Source organism: Paramisgurnus dabryanus, chromosome 10 (assembly GCF_030506205.2).
Source record: "Paramisgurnus dabryanus chromosome 10, PD_genome_1.1, whole genome shotgun sequence".
In the NCBI taxonomy this organism is placed as follows: Eukaryota; Metazoa; Chordata; class Actinopteri; order Cypriniformes; family Cobitidae; genus Paramisgurnus; species Paramisgurnus dabryanus.
Genome location: NC_133346.1, coordinates 38199088 through 38221781, shown reverse-complemented (window position 1 = coordinate 38221781; position 22694 = coordinate 38199088). Strand labels below are relative to the sequence as shown.

General features: G+C 37.6%; 1 protein-coding gene across 1 annotated transcript; it reads right to left on the bottom strand.

Moving 5' to 3' along the window:
- Positions 1–7006: 7006 nt before the first annotated feature.
- LOC135718317 (uncharacterized) lies at positions 7007–19625 on the bottom strand. The gene is made up of 9 exons (XM_065240661.1): positions 19556–19625; positions 19276–19392; positions 9054–9195; positions 8646–8850; positions 8335–8394; positions 8070–8175; positions 7845–7916; positions 7318–7389; positions 7007–7059 (listed from the first exon to the last, which is right to left on the bottom strand). Exons 1-9 carry the CDS (start codon positions 19623–19625, stop codon positions 7007–7009), a joined length of 897 nt encoding a protein of 298 aa, XP_065096733.1.
- Between the last annotated feature and the right edge of the window lie 3069 nt (positions 19626–22694).

Below are 22694 nucleotides of genomic sequence, written 5' to 3'. Positions count from 1 at the left end.
TACTTTATTGTCATATACACTTCAGTGCACACAGCCAGGGTCTGAAACACACAGACATCATCAGTTCTCAGATGAATATGCGCTATTAATCAGAAGCAAAAATACTTATCCCAGGGGGAATTACTTTCGTTACAACTTCAGATACATACATACAACATATTTACATACAACATATAATACTATAACAACATATAATATTAATTAAACTTCACAATTTTCAATGTCCATGCGAACATATTTTACTTTCGTTTTTAAGTTAGGATCACACGTCAATTAACAGTGGTAAAATATTCTCACATTTACATACCTAGTATATTTTTATATAGATCTTTTTTTACTAAACAGAACTATTACTGTCTTTTTTAAACTTATAAATAATTCATAATTCAAAAAAAAATGATGGGTTTAGTTATGATATTAAGACGTGCAACTGTCTTTTACAAACATTATTATTTAAATAAAGTTTTCTGTTATCCGCACTGGGATCCATTGTTTTCTTCAACCTAACAATGAGAAAACAATCTAAATAAAACATCTTGGAGATGTAAACGCAGACTTTAAATAGACGTCTCCGAGATGTATGTGTGCTATCAGGGTCTGAATGCACTGACAGAGGGCCCCTCACAAAGCTTTGCTTAGGGCCCCACAGCATCTAGGACCGGCACTGCACAACCGAAACATTTGTTGACATTTTGGTTGTGACGTGATTGTTTCGGTAGTGACAAAATGACACTTATTTCTGTATTTTAATAAATAAATAGAAACTTTCAAGGGCACATATATTCTTTTTCTGTACAAATTATTTGTCAGTCCTATTTCTGTAATGTTGTATGTGATTTGACTAGGACTACAAACTAAGATAAAATGAACTAGGCCAGATTCATTTAATTAATTCATACAGTAGTAGCTTGACTCATTATTGATATAAATTAAGGCTATATGATTCTACCTCTGGTCTCTAGGAAATCTTTCTGCACTAATTTAGCGGGACTTTGACTGATTGCTCTATATAATTGACATAACAGATAGCACTTATCAGTATCATTGTAAATTGACATGTCATTGTTAAGTGTAGACAGGGCAGGCTCACACTAAAAATGTAAATGTATCTTTGGTTGATTTGTAGAGATAGCTACAGAGAGAGAGGAATCACCAACATGCATAGACGGAAAGATGAAAGTAGAGCGGACAGACTGAGAGAGCCTATTTTCTTGAGCCGATACTTCTTTTGCTCACTTTGTTTACTTGTAACATTTGGCATCATCGTGTCATTTTTATAAGTCTCAATTTAAAAAAGTAACATTTATTGAACTTAAAAATCTATACTTCTGTCTGTAAATAGTGCCGGAAAAACTCGGTGAACACAGCAGCCACAAATCGGCCAATGCCAATACAGATAAAACTTGCAAAAATCGGCCAATTTTTCGGTCTCTAGTTCTTTTATATGAAAATTTATTCAACCTACCTCAAATCAAATAAAAAATTAAGTTTACTTCAAACTCAAAAAAGTCAAACTCAGCAACAAGAGAATCAGTTAAAGCGTAACTAAACCCCTGGTCAGAGCCTGACTCCACCCACTGCAATATTTGAAAAATGCAAGAAAAGTGGGCAGATCCCAACGGAGATAGAGGGGACGAACTAAGTGTGTGGTGAGATCGTAACAAGGGCGTGGTGAGCTTGAACCTGCTTACGTCACGAGTCATTTCTTGGACCCAACATCCAATAGGAAAATTCAACTGCAGTAGCCACCGTTCAACCTCAAGAGGGCAGCACTCAGACGTTTTTACACCATATATTGTAGTATTGAAACACTTTATATCCAAATGTCAAAAAACTTACTAAAATCAATGAACAGCACTAATAAAGCATCATTCTTACAGATCATTAACTAAAAAAAATTGGTTTGGGGTTTAGTTACTCTTTAAGGAGTTTTAGAGAAGTTAGAATGTGTAATGGAAAAACAGGCACACATGTGTACACCAACATTACAGATGGACATGGGTGCACACACACCAAATTCTGTAGTTTATACTGTGGGCCTGAAGTTTTATATGGACATACATTGTCATCTTTTCACTGCATGAAAAGTGGAATTTTCGTCAGAATGTGGCACTGTAGATTGTTGTGAAACTTCAAGTATACGACTGCGCATGACAATTTGCAGCCAACACCGAAAACTGCCGTAAGTTGTCAGAAGTTGACGTGGGTCTTGCTCTGAAGTTGTCCCCCCTTCCCCTAATTCTAGGGGAGGCTTTAACATGTAAATGAACATGCTGTGAGCTATACAAATGCAAATCAGGGTAGCAGCTGGGGGAGTTTTACTCAGGTGACATTCTGAGAGGTTTTAAACTTTGATTTTAATAAAATCTCTTGTATCAGTTTACAAACTCTTAAATTGTAGCTTGAATTGATTTATTTTCAAAGTATGCTACACTGTTAACCCAGATATTGTCTTAATGATGTAAACATTACTTAATATTTTGAGTTTTGGACATATACTTAAAAATATATTATACCCATAATCCTTTGTCCCTGAATATTATGATTATTTAAGCTTTTTTACAGAATTAAGAACTAATAAGAACTTTAACTACTTAAATATTTGTTAAAATGTCATAGAGGTTTATGCTCTAATATTATTCATGTTGTTTAGTTTTAAATTATAAATTACCATTTTTGTTAATGAAGTCACCGTTTAGGTGATCAGTGTTTATTGACATAAACAGCACATTGTATTGTATTTTTCGCAGTTTTGTGTGTGTTTCAGTGGAGAATCAAGTTTATTCAATGACTGACTTAGTCATGAGTTTTGTGTTATAATACTATTTATAACACTAAGAGAATTATAATAATAAATGAATTAAAAATAGAAAATCTTTCAACTCAGTTAACTAAGCGGAGATGTTGGACAGAGTAATTCAAAATCATCTTTAAGTTTAATGACATTCATTTATCAAAATATTTTCTTCATCATTTATCACAATACTTTCAAAATATTTTTCCCTAATTTTTTTAAACTATCCCTTAAAGTAGATTCAGTTTGTCCAGGCTAACAGTGTATATTAATATCTCTGTATGTCATTAGCAATAACCAATGTTAGGTAAAAAAGATACACAAAACCATTTATTTCAACAACTTTAATTGTTTTAACAGAGTTTTAATCAGGCTCAATTTGTGCATTCTATGCAAACAACATCAAACAACATGTCACACAACAAAATGTCTGTCTGGAAGGGAATGAAGCAAGGAAACTTGTGCAATTACATCACAGCTCAAATACTGTGCATAGTGGCATGACTACAGTTATTGAATTCACATACTGGTAATCCTGCCATACTTGTCCATCATATACATCTCCTAACACACCCTTTGGCATTTCCCGCTTTCGCCTTTCATCTAATTTCTCTTCAAATCCAAGTCTTTTAACAAGTCCTCCCAGAGACTGCACAACACTCTTGTATCAGTAAGAATGTATTGGATGGACATACTCTTCACTGCTCAAATATGTAGCCTTGCTTAGCAAGGCAGAGCCACATTTCTTCCTTAATGCAGACCTCTGCTGTGGGTGATTGTAGAATGGGATGTGACCACAAGTCCTGCAAACCTTTGTACCATCCCGTCTGAGCTCATAGGTTTCAGTAAGCATGTACACTGTCATACATTTTGGACAAACCACATACTGTAAGAAGTCGTCACGGAGGATACCAGTCAATTTCATCATGGCCAAAAGGTTCATCATCAACAAGTGTTCTGGTTTTTCACTTCTGGCCTGATCACTTCCATATTGTTGGACTTTAAGGCGTCCATTGCGTGTAATTTAGAGGAAAGGCACAAGATACGAATATCTAAGTTCAAATATTTATTGATCAGATTGAAAAAGTTTAACAGCGCTGGGTCCTCTCAAGTAGCGAACAACCAGCTCAGGAAGTAACATGCTTATTTATAAAATATGTGACGTCGATCTTTCTTCAGAAAATCTCCACCCACAAAGGCCGTTCCCCTCGTCCATCTGACTCCATCACCACACCCAATTTTAGCCTGTAGGCAAAGATGGACACACATAGACAAAGAAAAAACAATCTGTTCTCCTCTCATCCCTGGGAGCCCTGCAGTTCTTCTCCAGTACTCCTCCACTTTGAATAGCATGTTATAATGCTTTCTTAGAAACAAATCATTAATAAAACATTCATTTATAAAAAACATAAGCTGTAAGATGAAAGTGATTATTATGTAAAACATATTTCAATATCATGACATCATTTCATTATTTGTAAAATTGGTTATATGAATATGGCACACATTAACTTCTTTAGATAGATAAACACATATTAAATCTTTTACTGCAATACTACTTCTAAGCAAACACTTTAATCATTATTAAAAACCATCTGTTAGGAAAGAAAACACACACACACACACATACACACATACAGGCATATGTGGTTTATGAGGCCACTGTGTTTTTTCAGTGGTTTATGGGGACCCACCCTTCCCATTATCCAATAAAGATAAAAGTTATGTCAAAAATTTTCATTTGGTCTACAGAAGACAAATCTCACTTCAAAAACTTAATTTCATTTTTATAACATACATATATTAAAAATGTGACATTTTACATGGTTATGGGGACAAAACCACATTGTGGTTTATGAGGACAGTAGTGTTTATGAGGTCTCTACACATACAACACACAGATCGAGTTAATTGATGGTTTATGAGGACAGTAGTGTTTATGAGGTCTCTACACATACAACACACAGATCGAGTTAATTGATGGTTTATGAGGACAGTAGTGTTTATGAGGTCTCTACACATACAACACACAGATCGAGTTAATTGATGGTTTATGAGGACAGTAGTGTTTATGAGGTCTCTACACATACAACACACAGATCGAGTTAATTGATGGTTTATGAGGACAGTAGTGTTTATGAGGTCTCTACACATACAACACACAGATCGAGTTAATTGATGGTTTATGAGGACAGTAGTGTTTATGAGGTCTCTACACATACAACACACAGATCGAGTTAATTGATGGTTTATGAGGACAGTAGTGTTTATGAGGTCTCTACACATACAACACACAGATCGAGTTAATTGATGGTTTATGAGGACAGTAGTGTTTATGAGGTCTCTACACATACAACACACAGATCGAGTTAATTGATGGTTTATGAGGACAGTAGTGTTTATGAGGTCTCTACACATACAACACACAGATCGAGTTAATTGATGGTTTATGAGGACAGTAGTGTTTATGAGGTCTCTACACATACAACACACAGATCGAGTTAATTGATGGTTTATGAGGACAGTAGTGTTTATGAGGTCTCTACACATACAACACACAGATCGAGTTAATTGTATATGGGAACAAACAGATTGAGTTAATTGTATATGGGAACACAAACTACAAAGTCATTATCGTATATACATATATGTGCAAAATGGGAGAAGGAGCAATTATATATCTGCAATCAATTCACTTCTGGACAACATGTCATTGCTCTACTTTGCCGCTACCTGTTTGTGATTGCAAGTATGTACTGACGTGTGCACATATACTGCAGAAAAAGTACAAACCAAGAGAGAAAATGTCTGGTTTTGCATTAGGAGATACAGACAGTTGAAGAAATATTAGTGTTTCATTAACAAGTTATTTTTGTATGGTTTCCTGGCCAGGAATTAGATTAATCAAGGACTAGGCCTCACATAAATTAGGACATTTAATATATTTTAAATAAATATTTTGTACACTTCATATCATGGAAATGGTACTATTTGTGATAGGGCTGGGCGATGTGGCCCAAAATAAAAATCCCAGATTTTTTCACAAAAAAATCCGATTTACGATTTAAATCGATTTTTCCCCCTACTGAAAAATCATTCTGCAGATTGCAAAGAAATTGTTCAAAACAAGTTTTAACTTTTTTCCACAGTATATATGAGGACCATATCTTTAGTAATGTACATTGCGACTGCATCTGTGATCATTTTCCAACTGACCCCTTCTTATCATCCTGGATACTAGATACTGGTGATGCGTGGGTCAGGATTTTATTCAACCCGCAGGTCCCACTTTTATGAAATTTGGCCTGCCCTGCACCACTGTGTCTATTTTTCCAACCCGCCATATGACCATTAAAAAAGATATACTAAGCATGTGTAATGTAAACAAAAACAGGCTTTATTTCAGCCTAAAAGTGCTTGGAAACAGCCATTAGATTACATCGCCATGTAAACTGGCAACAATACGCTTCAGTTATGAACCATAGAAACCAACATTGTCATATTATAATGATAACCATTTTTAACATTTACAAAGCAAAGTTTGTATAATCTACTGACAAATTCATACCTTAATATCTCTTGCACCTCGTCTTTCATCTTCACTTTTATTTCTCTGTTTATTTTATTTTTGTGATTGGCAGCAGGAGCTGCTTGGCGCTTTCATTACGTAAAGGCCAACAGTGATATCAAGTTACGTTGCCACGTAGCCTACGTAATTTAAACTTATCAAAGAACCTAATAAAATATGAAAATAAACATTCCCAAGTATTTAATAAAGACAATGGGGTATTGCACACAACATACATGATGTTTTTTTATTTTGTTTTTAATGACCCGCTCTGCAATAAAGTGGCAACTTTACCCGCCCCGCGGGTTAAGAGACAACCCGCATCACTAACGTTACTGGATGCAGTTTGGTAATGCTTCTAGAAAGAAGGCTGTTTTTTTGCGTGTTTGCTTGTGCTGCTGCAGTCTTTCGCAGGGCACAACATCTCTCCCACTCGACAGCATGCCTCTGTTTAAGGTGCTGCAGTACAGTCTTGTTCAAAATAATAGCAGTACAATGTGACTAACCAGAATAATCAAGGTTTTTAGTATATTTTTTATTGCTACGTGGCAAACAAGTTACCAGTAGGTTCAGTAGATTCTCAGAAAACAAACAAGACCCATCATTCATGATATGCACGCTCTTAAGGCGTGACGCTCCTAACCCTAGACACAAGCTGACTCTGATCTGTAGTCAAAGTTAAGTGCTGATGAAGACCCTGAGAAACAGAAACAAAACACAGAATAATGTAATGTTTAATAGATTATTGCTAGAGATCAATAAATTACAGAGAGACAGGCAGGAAGAGAGACAGACAGACATACAGGAAGAGAGACAGACAGGAAGAGAGACTGGCGGACAGGAAGAGAAACAGGAAGAAAGACAGTCAGACAGGATGAGAGACAGACAGGAAGAGACAGAGAGACAGGAAGAGAGACAGACAGACAAGATTCAAGAGACAAATATATTGACAAACCTCTGTAGAAGGTACGCGAGTAGACACAAGCTGACTCTGATCTGTAGTCAAAGTTAAGGGCTGATGAAGACACTGAGAAACAGAAACAAAACACAGAACAAACTTATAACAATGTAATGTTTAATAGATTATTGCTAGAGTTCAATAAATTACAGACAGACAGGAAAAGAGAGACGAGACAGACAGGAAGAGAGAGAGAGAGAGAGAGAGAGAGAGAGAGAGAGAGACAGGCAGAGAGACAGAAAGAAAGAAAGACAGGCAGGCAGGCAGACCGACACGAAAAGAGACAGGCAGACAGATAGGAAGAGAGACAGACAGGAAGAGAGACATGTAGACAGTTAGAGAGACAGACAGACAGACAGAGACAGACAGTCAGGCAGACAGACATGTAGACAGTTAGAGAGACAGGCAGGCAGACAGACAGGAAGAGAGACAGGCAGACAGGAAGAAAGACAGGCAGGCAGACAGACAGGCAGAGAGACAAGACAGACAGACAGACAAGATTAAGGAGAAATATATTGACAAACCTCTGTAGAAGGTACGCGAGTAGACACAAGCTGACTCTGATCTGTAGTGAAAGTTAAGGGCTGATGAAGACACTGAGAAACAGAAACAAAACACAGAACAAACTTATAACAATGTAATGTTTAATAGATTATTGCTAGAGTTCAATAAATTACATACAGACAAACAGACAGACAGGCAGGAAGAGAGACAGATAGAAAGACAGGCAGACAGGAAGAGAGACAGACAGACAAGATTCAGGAGACAAATATATTGACAAACCTCTGTAAAAGGTACGTGAGTAGACACAAGCTGACTCTGATCTGTAGTGAAAGTTAAGGGCTGATGAAGACACTGAGAAACAGAAACAAAACACAGAACAAACTTATAACAATGTAATGTTTAATAGATTATTGCTAGAGTTCAATAAATTACAGACAGACAGGAAGAGAGACAGACAGACAGAAAGAGAGACAGACAGACAAGATTCAGGAGACAAATATATTGACAAACCTCTGTAGAAGGTACGAGAGTAGACACAAGCTGACTCTGATCTGTAGTCACAGTTAAGAGCTGATGAAAACAAAACACAGAACAAACTTATAACAATACAAGTCTGTGCTACACAACCACAGTTTATTACACAAGCAGAAGTTAACAATTTTCCCCAAAGAGTACAATACAGTATATTGTATCAAATCATTTTAGATTATATTTTTCACTAGTTATTGAGTTTGTCAGCAGCAGTTTGATACTTCTGCATTTAACACTACATATAGTTAAAAATACATTATTTTTTTCAATAAAAATACATTATACCCTACCTTCTTTATACTGCGTTTAGAACGCCATGGCAAGTCATCTCCTCCGTAGTCGTAAGTAATTTCTTGACCTTCATTTATGTCAGTAATAGCGAATAAACAAAGATGAGGTACACCATCCAGCACAATTTTCTTCATCTTGGAATTTGGCTTTGTATCATCATTAAGTAGCCTTCCATGCGATCCATCCTCTGCTGATGCATCAATGCTACAGGGGTCATAAAAACCAACCATTATAAATATCAACAAATATTACACTTAAGAAGATAAACCATAATTGGTTTATTGGTTAATGTTAAGTAGGTGCAGATATATTTTAAGATGGGATAGCTGGCATAGTACCAAATTTAAATGTATTCAATTTTTGCTCAACTGTTGTTTTTATTTGTTTTGTGTGATATGGCTACTCACCAGTATTCATTTCCATTGTGCTTAAAAATATATGTGTATTCAGTTGTTGGTTCAAAAGAGTGCGTTATCTTGCTTAAAACACCACGGTATTCAACAATGAATGACCCTTTTGTAATAGGGTCTTTTGCAAACACACCTCGTCCTGTTAAAAAAATGTAAAAGCATGGTAAACAGTTGTTTTATTATGCAAAACAAAGTTTAAAAATTAATCACAGAGCAGGTGTTTTCCCTTACAAGTTTCAAAGGGTAACACTGCAGTGTTTCCCAGACTTATTTGGGAATAATCATCACTCAATCATCACTCAATTAATCACCTAATTATCTCATTAACTTTAACTGTGCTTCAGGGTTACTTTAAGGCCTAGTCTACACGGACACAGGTATTTTTATAACCATGAGTTTTTTCACGCGGTTCGGCCGTTCATCCACATGAAACCGCAGTATCAGGGCACTGAAACCGAGCATGTTTGAAAACCCCGGCCAGGGTGAGCTTTTTAAGAAACCCCGGTTACAGTGGTGTCGTGTAGAAAGTAAAACCGGGGGTTTTGCCTTGCGATGTCAAAATGTGCGCCGTTATCCACTAGGGGTGGAACGGTACATGTATAAGTTTCGAACCGAATCGGTACGGGGGTCACGGTTCGGTGCATGAATTTAAACGGAGAACACACGGTATGGAAATAAAAAAAACTTGCGTGCAAAAAAAATTATGTAATGCGGAACTACTTGTAGCCGTTTGTTTGTGAGCCTTTTTTGTGTATTTTATATTTTGTTTATATTTATTATTATTGTTATTATTATTACTATTAAAGATACGTCATAGCATGTGCGTCACCGCATCTACGTTACTGCATATAGGCAGAGGGCGGAGACTGGTAAAGGGAAGTTTTTTGTTTGGAATTAGGACAGGTGGCGTCACACGGTTTTTTGACCACTTCATTACATTCTTTTAACCTTTGTATTTACCTTTTTGGAACTGTCAACTTCGTTAAGCAACTAAAAAGAAGATTTCTGTTAATAAACCAAATGAACTCTAAAGATGAACTTGTGTGGAGTGCGTGCAAAAACATCACCACCTGTTGCTGAGTATGCGGCCAAACAATCGGCCGACACAAAGTGAAAAAACCTGGAAATATTGTTTTTGCAAGACGGACAAGAAAGACATGGTTTTAAAGAAGGAAAATCAACTGTTCGTGAGTACATGGGAAAGTTTACGAAGCAGCCGCCGTGCTTGCATATCATGAAACGAAGCTCTAATTTGAAGTGATTTTGAAAATATTCTTCCGCTGTTGTACAAATCGTGAACTTGCTGTGGCAAAATGTATGTTTAATTGATGATGGATGCTGCTGAAAAAGTGATTATGGAAGAAAAGGAATTGTTAAAGTTGATCGCTTCCCGTAGAGGAAAGCTTGGCGTTTTAACAAGAAAACGGAATGAAATAAATGCATTAATTGAAGCTGGCGAAAATAAGGAAACTGTTGCTCAACATACTGAAACTTTTAACAATGTTTTGGCAGAGTTTATGGAATTGCAAGTGTCTGTGCAAAGTTTACTGAATGAGGATGAAAAGGAGGCCGATCATGTAGATTGGTATGAACCGAAATTAATTCTCTTCAGGGAATTTCTAAACGGAATTGAATTGTGGATGAAAGAAAATTCAAAAGATGCAAATGATGAAGTGTGTGAAGGTGCTGTTGGGCCTAACGACAGTGTTTCTCAGGCCTCTGATAAATCATCTACAAAATCCTCACGTAAGTCGTCTAAAGTTTCTTCTAAAAGCAAAACAAGTGCATCTGTTGCTCTTTTACAAGCTGAAGCAGAACGTGCAGCGCTAAAACCTAAAGCGCAAGCTTTGGAGCAAAAGCATATTTTAGACATGGAAGAGGTTCAATTAAAAGCAAAAAAGGAAAAACTTGCTTTAGAAGCTGAAATGGCAGCAGCAGACGCGAAAGTGGATGTTTTCTTAAATTCTGAATCATTCTTGGAAAGAATCAGTTTAAAGTCTGATATAAGCAGTACACATACTGAATATATTATACCTGCAAGAACACCGAAACCACAGCCAAATCAAGTTAAATCAACAAAGCAGCATGCATCCACTTCTGTGATTAAAACTAAACATCCAAGTTCTATTGAAAATACAGCGTATGCAGATATTATGAAAAGACAAAATGAAATAACTGCTTTATTGGTGAAGCAACAGCAAACATCCCTTCTTCCAACAAGAACCATTCCTGTTTTTGATGGTGATCCTTTGCAGTTCAGATTAGGGATGTCAATTTATGCAATTTCCCATATTCGATGATCATTTAAATTAACGATCAATCAATCGAATAATCGTTAACAGTAATAGTGCAATAAGCCTTCACTGCAGTGGCATATAGCCAATGACATAAAAGTGTGCATAAAAACGACAGCTTCCTCACGCGAATTAAAAGATTTTATTTTGTCTAAATAACATGCTAGTGGGATTGTAAAATGAGTCAATGTAGTTGTTGTTTTGATAAAATCATCAATTTAAACTTATCTCGTAATGAAATATAATGACTAATAGACACAGTGTATAACTCCGCCTCACATGGGCACTCTGCAACAGACGCATTGAAAGTCCATGTCAAAATAACAGTTTTATTATCATCAAGTGTTATTTATCAAGTTGTTTACCTCGCTTTCCGAGTCGTTGATACACTGTTTGTAATTATATCCAAGAAGCACACAAAGTGCACTTTTCTCGTCGTCACCTCAGCTTAGACGTACTTTCAGCAAAGATGCTTATATTACGGAGATGGCAACCTTCCATTAGAATACACGCAGCGCCTCAGCCAGTCAATAATGATGATCAGTGATATATGTTGCGAGCATTCAGGGTGTAACGACAGTCAGTTACAGTTTACATTTGACAGTTTCTTGCCATAATTTAAGATTACATTTTAATCTGTTCATTAAAAGCGGCTTCTGGTCTCCTTCTCTGTATATAGCAGCGTTGCTATGCTAATCTTGCAGGCTTCCCTGAAGAGGGTCTTTGCTTTCAGTATCCTAAACGTATTTGCATTTTCTGATTCGGACCTTCTCAGATCCACTGCGGATGTCATTTCGTTGCGTTGGCAGCCAGCCAGCCTCGTCTAGCATGACGTTAAAAAGCACATGCGTGTGCTTGGCATCAAGCATCGTTGTGATCATAGCTAGTAGTTTAACTTTTGCGCGCTCGCTTAATTGTTTTTTCTCCGACTGTATGTGTTTTGCGCATGCGCCGCACACACGTGCATGATCTTGTTTTTCAACAATCGTTAAGTTTTATCGAGTAAATTCTTATCGACAATTAATCGAAGATCGATTAATTGTTAACATCCCTAGTTCAGATCATTTATTAAAGCCTTTGAACTGGGTGTTGAGAACAAAACTGACAATGCACAAGACAAACTTTACTATTTGGAGCAATTTACAGTTGGGCAACCTAGAAATCTTGTTCGCGGTTGCATGCATATGGATCCTATAAGGGGATACAAGGAAGCAAAACAGCAGCTTGAATGGCATTTTGGAAATACTATTAAGATTGTATCTGCATTTATGGAAAAGGCATTGAATTGGACTGCATTAAAAGCAGAAGATGGACTTGCATTAAGAGCCTATGCCCTATTTCTTCGTGGTTGCTATAATACTATGCAAGAAGTAAATTGTGTGGAGGAGCTGGAAAATTCAGCCAACATGAGAACGATTGCTTCCAAGTTGCCTTTCAAACTTCGTGACAAGTGGAGAACAATTGCATGCAGTATACCAGATCGGTGCAAGAGAAAGGTTAAGTTCAAAGGTCTTCTTGAATTTATAGAAAATTAAACAAGAACTTTATTGGACCCTGTATTTGGTGACATACAAAGTCTAGCAGAAAAGAGGGGAATCTCTAAAGTCACAACTGTAAAGCACGGTTTTAAAGCTACCAGCAAAAGTAGCAGTTTTGCTACGAGTGTGGCTTCTGTAATGGAACAAGATAATGTAAAGCTGAAATAAGATTGCCCTACTTCAAATACAGTTAAAAGGCAATGCATGTTTTGTGCTAAAGATCACACATTGGAAACTTGTGGTGTATTTAAAGAAAAACCTAACAAAGACAAGATGGAATTCATTAAAACAAAAGGATTATGCTTTGGATGTCTAGGACAAGGACATATGAGTAAAAACTGTCAAAAACGCAAGTGTTGTCAGATTTGTCATCAACAGCATCCTACCATCTTACATATAGAGACTAAAAATGCCCAAAGAGAATGCCAAACTACAAAGGGTTTGGCAAAAGAGTCTTCAATATCAAGTGCATTGGTTTCTTTAAATGATGATAAGTATACTGGGGCTGGTGTAAAAGACTGTGCTCTTTCTATTGTCCCTGTAAATGTGAAAGTGAATAAGGGAAGTAAAATTGTGCAGACATACGCTTTCCTAGATCCAGGTAGTTCTGCAACATTTTGCACAGAGGAATTAATGACTCAATTAAATGCAACAGGAAGGAAAATGAATATACTTCTGAAAACAATGGGCCAAGAAAAGCTTGTGTCAAGTTACAGAGTATCTGGTTTAGAGGTGGCAACTTTAAGAGACAATGAATTCCTAAAGTTACCTGATGTGTATACACAAAATTCGATTCCTGTCACCAAAGACAACATTCCTAGTGAAAAGGACATAAGAAAGTGGCCTTACCTGAAGGAAGTTGATTTGACTGCAATAAATGCAAGCATTGGATTGCTCATAGGTGTCAATGTCCCGAAAGCACTGGAACCATGGAGAATTATAAACAGCCAAGGTAGTGGGCCATATGCTGTTAAAACTCTCCTTGGATGGGTCATAAATGGTCCAATTAGCTATGATATTGATGAAGGAAAGAGTGATGCTCCAGAAGTACAAGTGAATAGAGTATCCATTGAAAACTTGGAGGAACTGTTAATCCAGCAGTATAATCAAGATTTCATTGAGCAGCAGTATGATGAAAAAAAAGAGATGTCGGTAGAAGATCGACAATTCATGGAAATTGTTTCAGGAACTGCAGAACTTAAGAATGGACATTACTATCTAAAATTGCCTTTTTGTGAAGCAAATGTAAAAGTACCAAATAATAAGGAGATGGCACTTCAGCGAGCACAGCATTTGATAAGGAAGTTCAAAAATGACATAACATTCTTCACAGAGTACAAGGAGTTTGTGAACGATGTAATTGCAAAAGAGTATGCAGAAATGGTCCCCAATGACCAACTGGAAACAGACCAAGGAAAAGTGTGGTATATACCCCATCATGGAGTTAGGCACCCACGCAAAAAGACACTGCGTGTGGTATATGACTGTGCGGCTACATTTGGTGGAACCTCATTGAATAAAGAACTTTTGCAAGGTCCAGACTTGACGAATAATTTTTTAGGTGTCCTACTTAGATTTCGTCAAGGTCCCATTACCCTCTTAACAGACATTGAAGGAATGTTTCACCAGGTCAGAGTAGCCAGAGAGGATGTAGATTTTCAACGCTTTTTGTGGTGGCCTGATGGAGACATTACAAAAGATCTCAAAGAGTACCGAATGGTTGTTCACATATTTGGAGCAGTATCTTCACCAAGCTGCGCCACCTTTGCTTTGCTAAAGACTGCTGATGACAATCAAAAGGATTATGGAGAAGAAGTAATTAATACCATCAAGCTAAATTTCTACGTCGATGACTGCTTAAAATCTGTGAATACAGTGGACCAAGCTATATCTCTGTATCATCAGCTTACAGAAGTGTGCAGCAAAGGAGGTTTTCGACTTAACAAATGGATTTGCAATGAACGTGCCGTTCTCAGTGTCATCCCGCAGAAAGATTGAGCCAAAGGAGTGAAAATGCTGGACCTCAGCAAAGATCAGCTTCCCACAGAAAGATCTCTAGGTGTTCAATGGGATGTCCAAAAGGACATTTTTACTTTCAGTACTGTAATTAAACAGCACCCAATAACAAGATGTGGTATTTTATCTGTTGTGTGTTCAATCTATGATCCTTTGGGGCTGCTGTCTTAGCTGTACGCCTAGACAGAATGTTAAAAACAGAGTTGGAACTTCACAAAACTGAGTCTTTCTTTTGGTCAGACAGCACAACTGTTCTGAAATACATAGCCAACACAACAAAAAAATTCAAAACCTACGTAGCAAACCGAATCTCCATTATCCATTCTTACTCGAAACCCTCTCAGTGGAAGTACATTAATTCTAAACTAAATCCAGCAGATGCAGCGTCAAGAAGGATAAAAACCGAGGAATTCCTTCGGACAAAGGTTTGGATCAATGGACCTGACTTCCTTTTAAAGCCACCATCACACTGGCCAGAAGCAAAGAAAGATGTGAATCTTACATTAGATAGTGATCCAGAAGTGAGAGAAAAGATCTGTGTTTGTGCTACTATGACAAATGAAAAGGAATCTCCAACTGGTCGATTTCTAAATTACTTCTCTGACTGGACACGTCTAAAAAGAGCAGTAGCATGGATGCACAATTAGAAAATTTTTAAGTCGACGAGGGCATGTGCAAGAAAACTTTAAAGATGAACTTGTGTGGAGTGCGTGCAAAAACATCACCACCTGTTGCTGAGTATGCGGCCAAACAATCGGCCGACACACTACTGTTAAGATACGCGGGTTCTTTAGGGACAACTAATCTGTAGTCACGCTTTAGCTCTGAAGCTATAATTGGGGCCGATGCAGCAGAGCTCCACCTATGTATGCGCTCTATGAGAGCCCGTCTACATTCTGGCACTCTGCAGTTTTTTGTCAGGTTGACGGTCTAGTGAGGGAGTGAGTGAGATAGCAGCGACAGCGAGTATGGCATCGCAACTTTGGCAAAACTTCACTTTTCCAGTCAGTTACAGTAGTACAGGCGAGAGAGTGGTGGAAAAGACGAGGACTGTGTGTCAGCGTTTTCAGCAGTTGTTGGGTATGCGAGTGGAAGTACATCTAATCAGGGCTCTAAAGTCTCACGCATTCACCACGAGACACACGCATTTCAGTCAGTTCACATGCCACACCTTGTATTTCTCACGCTGAGAAGTAGGAGATAAATTGTCCTGCTAATATACAATTAATGGACGAAGCGCAGGCATACACAGGGCAGTTCTGTCAAGTTCAGCTGCTTTCAGTTTTTTAAGCGTGGTCAACTTTACGCAGCGCCATTAGTGTCAGAGTACCGCGAGAAATCTTGCGGAGGAGGCTGATTTCAAAACGCTCTTGCGTTACTCTGACGTCATTCACTTGTCGTTTCTTGCAGCGCCTCATGAAGTCATACACACCTATTAATGCATCCTACAAGCCTACATTTTTTTTTATCTTTAGTACATTAATATGAAATAAATGTGCTAAAATGTAATTTAAAAATGTATTTAGGTAACTTGTAATCAGTGATGGGAATAACGGCGTTATAAGTAATTGGCGTTAGTAACTGCGTTATTTTTTTCAGTAACGAGTAATCAAATAAATTACTGTTTCCCCCGTTATAACGCCGTTATCGTTACTGACATTAAAATGCGGCGCGTTACTAAAATTGATCTTACTGTAGTGATTTTCAGCCGCGTATGCTCACTCTCTCAGCCAAACACTGTTTTTCTCTTGTGTGTGTTGTGAGAAACATAACGAATGATGATTGGCTTAATTTCCATCGGTAGCCAACCAGAGGCAGAGTTCACAAAAAGGCCCGCCCACACGCGCAGTCCAAGTCAGAGGAGCGAGCAGCAGTGTTAAAAAGTCTGAGCAACTTGGTCACTTTGTCGCTAGATTTAGCAACTTTCTATCACTTTAGCGACTTTATAGGACAAATCTAGCTATCTTTTCTGGCGTGGCTGGAGACTTTTGTAGACTGACATGAAAATACGCGTCGTTTTGTCTTCTCAACGAGCAGCGGTGCTGCTGCTGACTGTGCCCCATCTCAAAGCACTGACATGCAGCCCGGTCATCGCGCATCAATCACTCCGAAAACACAGGCGACAGGGCGATGGCAAGTACAACAAGCTCAAAGGTAGCGGTCGCAGACACGAAGTATAAAGCACTACTTTTCCATTGTTGAGGTGAAAGGCAAGAATGTTTGTGTAATGTGCAACTTATGCCCATGAAGAAAAAGTCTCTCCACGTCTGTGGCAAGTAATTCTGATCTAATAAAGCACCTCACGTCACATGCTGCCACAAAATTAGTGATTTCTCTATAGTATCCATTTTATTAATTTAACATATTTAATTTTGTAAGGGGCATTCAAGTTATTTGAATTATTACTTTTTTTTAAGTAACGCAGTAATTACTTTTCCTGGTAATTAATTACTTTTATAATAATGTAACGGAGTTACTAACTCAGTTACTATTTGTGAGAAGTAATAAGTAACTATAACTAATTACTTTTTTAAAGTAACGTTCCCAACACTGCTTGTAATACATCTGAAACCCATCTTTGTATGAAAGATGAGTACAAGTTTATACATTTTTGTTATACGAGATATGTTAAATGCATTTCAGTTCATATTCATGAGATCTCACAATAACACAGATTATTGTTTTTAAGATTATTTTAAGTACAGAAAAAATTTGCCTTCTGCATTTTTGTTTTGCTTTCCCTCCATTGTACCGAAATTAAACCGAACCGTGACGTCTGAACCGAGGGACGAACCGAACCGTGACTTCTGTGTACCGTTCCACCCCTATTATCCACTGTGTTTGATGTCAAGATTGTGCGCGGCTGACTGCTTTGTTGATGATTCTGTGCAATGGCAGACGTATCTTGCTAATAATAACGGTGCTAACAGGGCTTCTAACATGTATACAGATAGATGCTCAGTTATCTCACTATATTGCTGGTGTGGCATGCTCTTGACAGCGCTTGATAGCGTGCTTTTGCTTTATAGTGTGGATGGATATATTAATTTAAACCGAGCATGTGTGAACGGGATTATTTTTTAGGGAAAATCTGGTTATAAATATACCCGTGTCCATGTGGACTAGGCCTAACACACTTATTTTAACACTTTCACACACTTGAGTGTAGGGGTGTGCCGGTTTCAGAATTGGTGATGACGGTTATGACGTGAGTCAAATGTGACGGTTCGTCACATAACCGTCGGTAGGGGGCGTTTTGCTCGTTTAAATGCTCGTGGATTGACGGGAAAGTGTCATTTTACCATAAAATCATGAATGTGATGCCAAGTGTGTTTTAAACAGTAATAACTTTGAACAATTTAACAGAAAGTAATGAAATATAAAAAAAAAAACACACTGTTGCCAGAAGACTGCGCTGTCACTCTCTGCCCAGCATAAATTAATCCTCTATCTATCATCTATTTTAATAATCTTCAGAGAAACAGATTTGTGCATTGGGCTTTTATTTCTGTAATTGTGTCTATATCTGTCATTACACGGACCAGAACAGCACGAAAACAATGTGGATAAAAGCGTATAGAAGAGGTTTTGCTCATAAATGCAGGTAAAAGAAAGTAATATGAACTTGAGATTGTTATTAAGCGCAGCCGGTGTAAAAGCACAATGGCCACGCGCAGCAAACGCTCTCCGCAGACGCGCTGCACAGTGCTCACCCGGCGTTTGAATAAACTAGACACTGATTAGCTACTTGCTCTACGTTTCTTTAAAATTAACAGCAAGACAACTAGCAGTGAATCTGCGTTCAAGAGAGTTAGTAGATTAGCATGGGAGGATTTGAACTTGAAAAGCGGAGTGTACTGACGCCTTTCCGCGGTTTAAACAACATTCCTTCTCATGGTCATTCATGTTTATTTGATGCTATAAATTAACTAGAAGGAAGAGATGATTTGAAAGGTGAGACTTTGTTTAATATGTTAAATCTCAAAAGTAACCGAAAAGTAACCTGGTTTGTCCTGTATGTGAGCACGTTGTCAGTGTCTGCTCCGCTCTGTATTTTTCACTGCTTGAGAACGTGAGGGGGCGTGTAACACAGACTGTTAACAGTTGTTTTTAATTAGTATTTAAAAATTCTTTATGATACAAAATGTTTAAAAAAATATTTTAATAACACGGTTTTGGCGGTTATAGAGTTCTAATGACGGTGTTCAACTATAACCGTCGGTCTCACGGTTATATAATGACCGTCACACCCCTACTTGAGTGTGGTCCCACATGTACTCCCAGGAGAGTTAAATTCACTCTGGATTTTTTTGCTATGTATAACTGTGGTTAACTTGCAAAGAGACACAAAGTTCACAAAACAAATATTACCTTTAGTTTGACTGATATATTTCCAAGTGATGCTTTCCTTGTCTTTAGCCAGCCTCACGTAATATTCAACCTCTTTGAGAGGATTTAATCCTCTCAATCGACTCCTCACCAAATTCACTATAAAAACATTATATCAGTTTATAACATTAACAACACATAATATGTAGTGCAATAATAATACAAGATATGTACTGTAATATTTCTCTACGAAAGTGACCAAAACAGAACAGAGTAACAACAGTTAGTTAGTAGGGTTGCCGCGGTGACGTAATTTTCCCACCGGTTAATCGGCGCGTCACAAACTCGGTGATCCCGGTATCACCGAGTGGGAAGGGCTTATAAATGCGCATGCAGACGTGCACATTTTACTTTCACTTTTGAATTACGCAACTATTTAAATTCAGCGCTTGCGTAAGCTGCGTTAAATCGCCTATGAATTTGCGTGCAATGCAAGGGCAACAGCTGGTTTACTTAAGTGCTTGAGTCAATGTGCACAGGTAATTCTCACAGAACCCTCCAGTCCCAAGCAGAGCAACCGGCTACTTCTCCATAAAAGCGCTGCTTAAATGATGGGTTTAATATTTTTCTTGATGAAAAACAACAAAATGATCTCGCTTATATTAAACATCATATATTCAATTCAATTTTATTTATATAGCGCTTTTCACAATTGTTAATTGTTGCAAAGCAGCTTTACATGAGTAGATGTAGAGGAGAACATTGAAAATCAATACATAGTATAAGAAGTAGAATATAGCGGCTAAGGATAAAAAACCGTGTAAGCGAGCATATTAATAATGTAACGTATACAGTAAAGTGCTAAGTTAAGCCAAAGTTGGCTGACTCTCCCTGGGACTAAAAAACCCCCTAGGAGAAAACCCAATGGGAAAAAATCCTAGAAGGACAAAAAACCCTAGTACTATAATATATATGTATATTATAACAAAAACAAGCAAAGCACGCGGCTTCTGTCATCATCTGGTCAGTCAGCTTGCCTTGCAAACTCTGACAGAAATAAATGAAATCTGACACCTGCTGCTCTGTGACGTGACGCGCGTTGAGCTCCGCTGAATACAGACAACAGACACATTCAGTTGTTAGCAGTGTTTCCTCTAGGATTTTTTTCAGCTGTGGCGGCAGGGGGCGCCCATGATGATTATAAATGTAAAAAAAAAATTAATGTAGAATATAGGCTACAGTAAACTAACATGTATTTTTTTATAATTTTCACGCTGTCATTTACTTTTCCTTATATTTATAGCATATTGCTTTTCTATGTTTGATCTAAACTGTATTTTCTTAAAAAAACGTTACACAGCTACGTACGTAGTTCGGATATTTCATTGTAGTTTTAATGTAGTGTGCATTGCAAGTTCGTCCTCATGTTTAGCGTACAGAGCTGTTACAAAGTCATGCAGTCCTGTTTGATAATCCGCACCGCTGTGATTGACAGAACAACCGACCAGTTATCCGACATCAGCAGCAATTTTATTTCACACCCGTACCATTTGACATAAAGACTGTGACCCCGAGCCGGTCACACCGCAAATCGCGCAGTTAAATATAAACCTTTACCGGTCTTCAGACAGATCTTAATCACAAATAAGCACGGGACATTTAAAAACGAGTCGAATTTTGGTCTTGGATGTAAGACCCGCATTTTACTCTTGTCTATTGAGTCCCGACCTGCATCTACAACACAAATGACACGCGAATAGCCTATTATACCCGTTAGATCAAATATTATGCGGTTCACCCGCGGGTACCCCGACCCTGCTGTTTCGTCTGATAACAGATAAAACAGTCTCACCGTCTGCCTCAAGTTTCTATTACCAACGTACTTCTCTTCCACAGGATAAATGTAAGTTTCCTTACAAACAGATTCGACTATTAATGTCTTGCATATAAGTAGTATTCAGTATTTAGCCTTTTGTTTTTGGACAAATATCTTATCATTTAATGTGAAACTTTGTGAGTGTCGATCTAAAGCACAGACGATTGACTGACAGCTGAGCGGTCAGCAGCGCGCTGCGCTTATAGCCTATACTGAATAACTAATGGCCAGATAAGTTGATAATATGAGTACAGTGATTACAAATGAATGTCCAAAAAACTCGTAATATGTTAAATCAAAAGTTTAATTATGTCTTTTCTCGCAGCCCTGCGCTGTGTTGGTGTAGATATGCGCCGGTGAACATCATATGCGTGATGACCTTGCAGCTTAAATTACCCTAAATTTATAGTCATAAAGATAAAAGTAAAACAACATTGGCAACTTCAAATGATGTATTTTTATTTTTGTAAACTCACAATAAGGAGAAAACCTTGTGCTTATTTATAATCATTAAAAAACATGACGTGCTTTCTGCTGGTTTGGTTTTAGAGCGCGTCACAAAAAAAGAACAGAAACTCAAATACTTTTTTATTCGTTTTGTCAATTTAATAATTATTTAAGTGCAACATATTTCGTATAGGCTTATTTATTTTATTATTATTTCTCAAAACAGAAACGTAGCTTAATAATCCTCTGTTGATTTAAATCTATTTGTGCATGAAACTAAACCCATGGAGGAAATTATGATATTTTAGGAGATTTATTTATAAATGAGTGAACAACGCAAATCCAGAAAGGAATTTATTTCAAGACAGCCAGTCTCGCAGTAGCTTTTTTGCGAGCTCCCGCTGTGGGTTTTGTCTAGAAGGGATACAGCAAATGCCGAAAAGTTACGGATTAGATTTGGAGGTAGGATTATTAGGATGAAAACAGCGGTTCTGGCTAAATTAGATACAAATACATCCTACAATCGTGTGAAATTTTGTGTTTAGAGTTGGGTTTGGTTAAAGGATTAGGATAAAACAGTGCTCATCCAACGAGATTTCGTTTGCTGTATCCCTTCTATCCACAACCGCAGGCGTGGCGGGGATGTTTTATGAGTGGCGGGCCGCCACGGTTGAATGTATATAGCGGAAACACTGGTTGTTAGTGTTTGCTCTCTCTAACGAAACTAAATGATTTAATTACACGAAAATATCAAAACGACGGTGAAAGACGGTGTCGCGTTGGGCAAGTGATATAACCGGTGAGAGGCTGAAGCATCGGTTATTACCGTTTCACCGACTATCGCGGCAATCCTATTAGTTAGGCTACCTAATTTAAAACCATTTGACAAAATATAGGCTAGTACTATAGACCTTTTGCGTGTTTGCAAACAGAGATGACATTTTGTGTGGGCGGAGCCCAACTGGTGGGACAAAGTGAAGGCTTCTCAATAGCTGTGTGAAGTGTTTTAGCATTAAACTGTGATTTTGAAGGATCCGGTGTTCTGTAGAAGTCTGTTTTCCCTATATTTCTCTTAAGTGTAATGTTTCTTATAACGTTTTCACCAAGTTAATTTTTTTAATACATTAAAAGTTTAAAT

Excerpts from the sequence above, each read along its gene's own strand:
- LOC135718317 (XM_065240661.1), bottom strand. The coding sequence starts at position 19,625 with ATGCGCATTTATAAGCCCTTCCCACTCGGTGATACCGGGATCACCGAG. Across the intron at positions 8,395-8,645 it reads CTAAACGCAGTATAAAGAAG|CTCTTAACTGTGACTACAGA; the intron begins GTAGGGTATAAT and ends TGTTTTCATCAG. Across the intron at positions 8,176-8,334 it reads CTCTCGTACCTTCTACAGAG|TGTCTTCATCAGCCCTTAAC; the intron begins GTTTGTCAATAT and ends TCTGTTTCTCAG.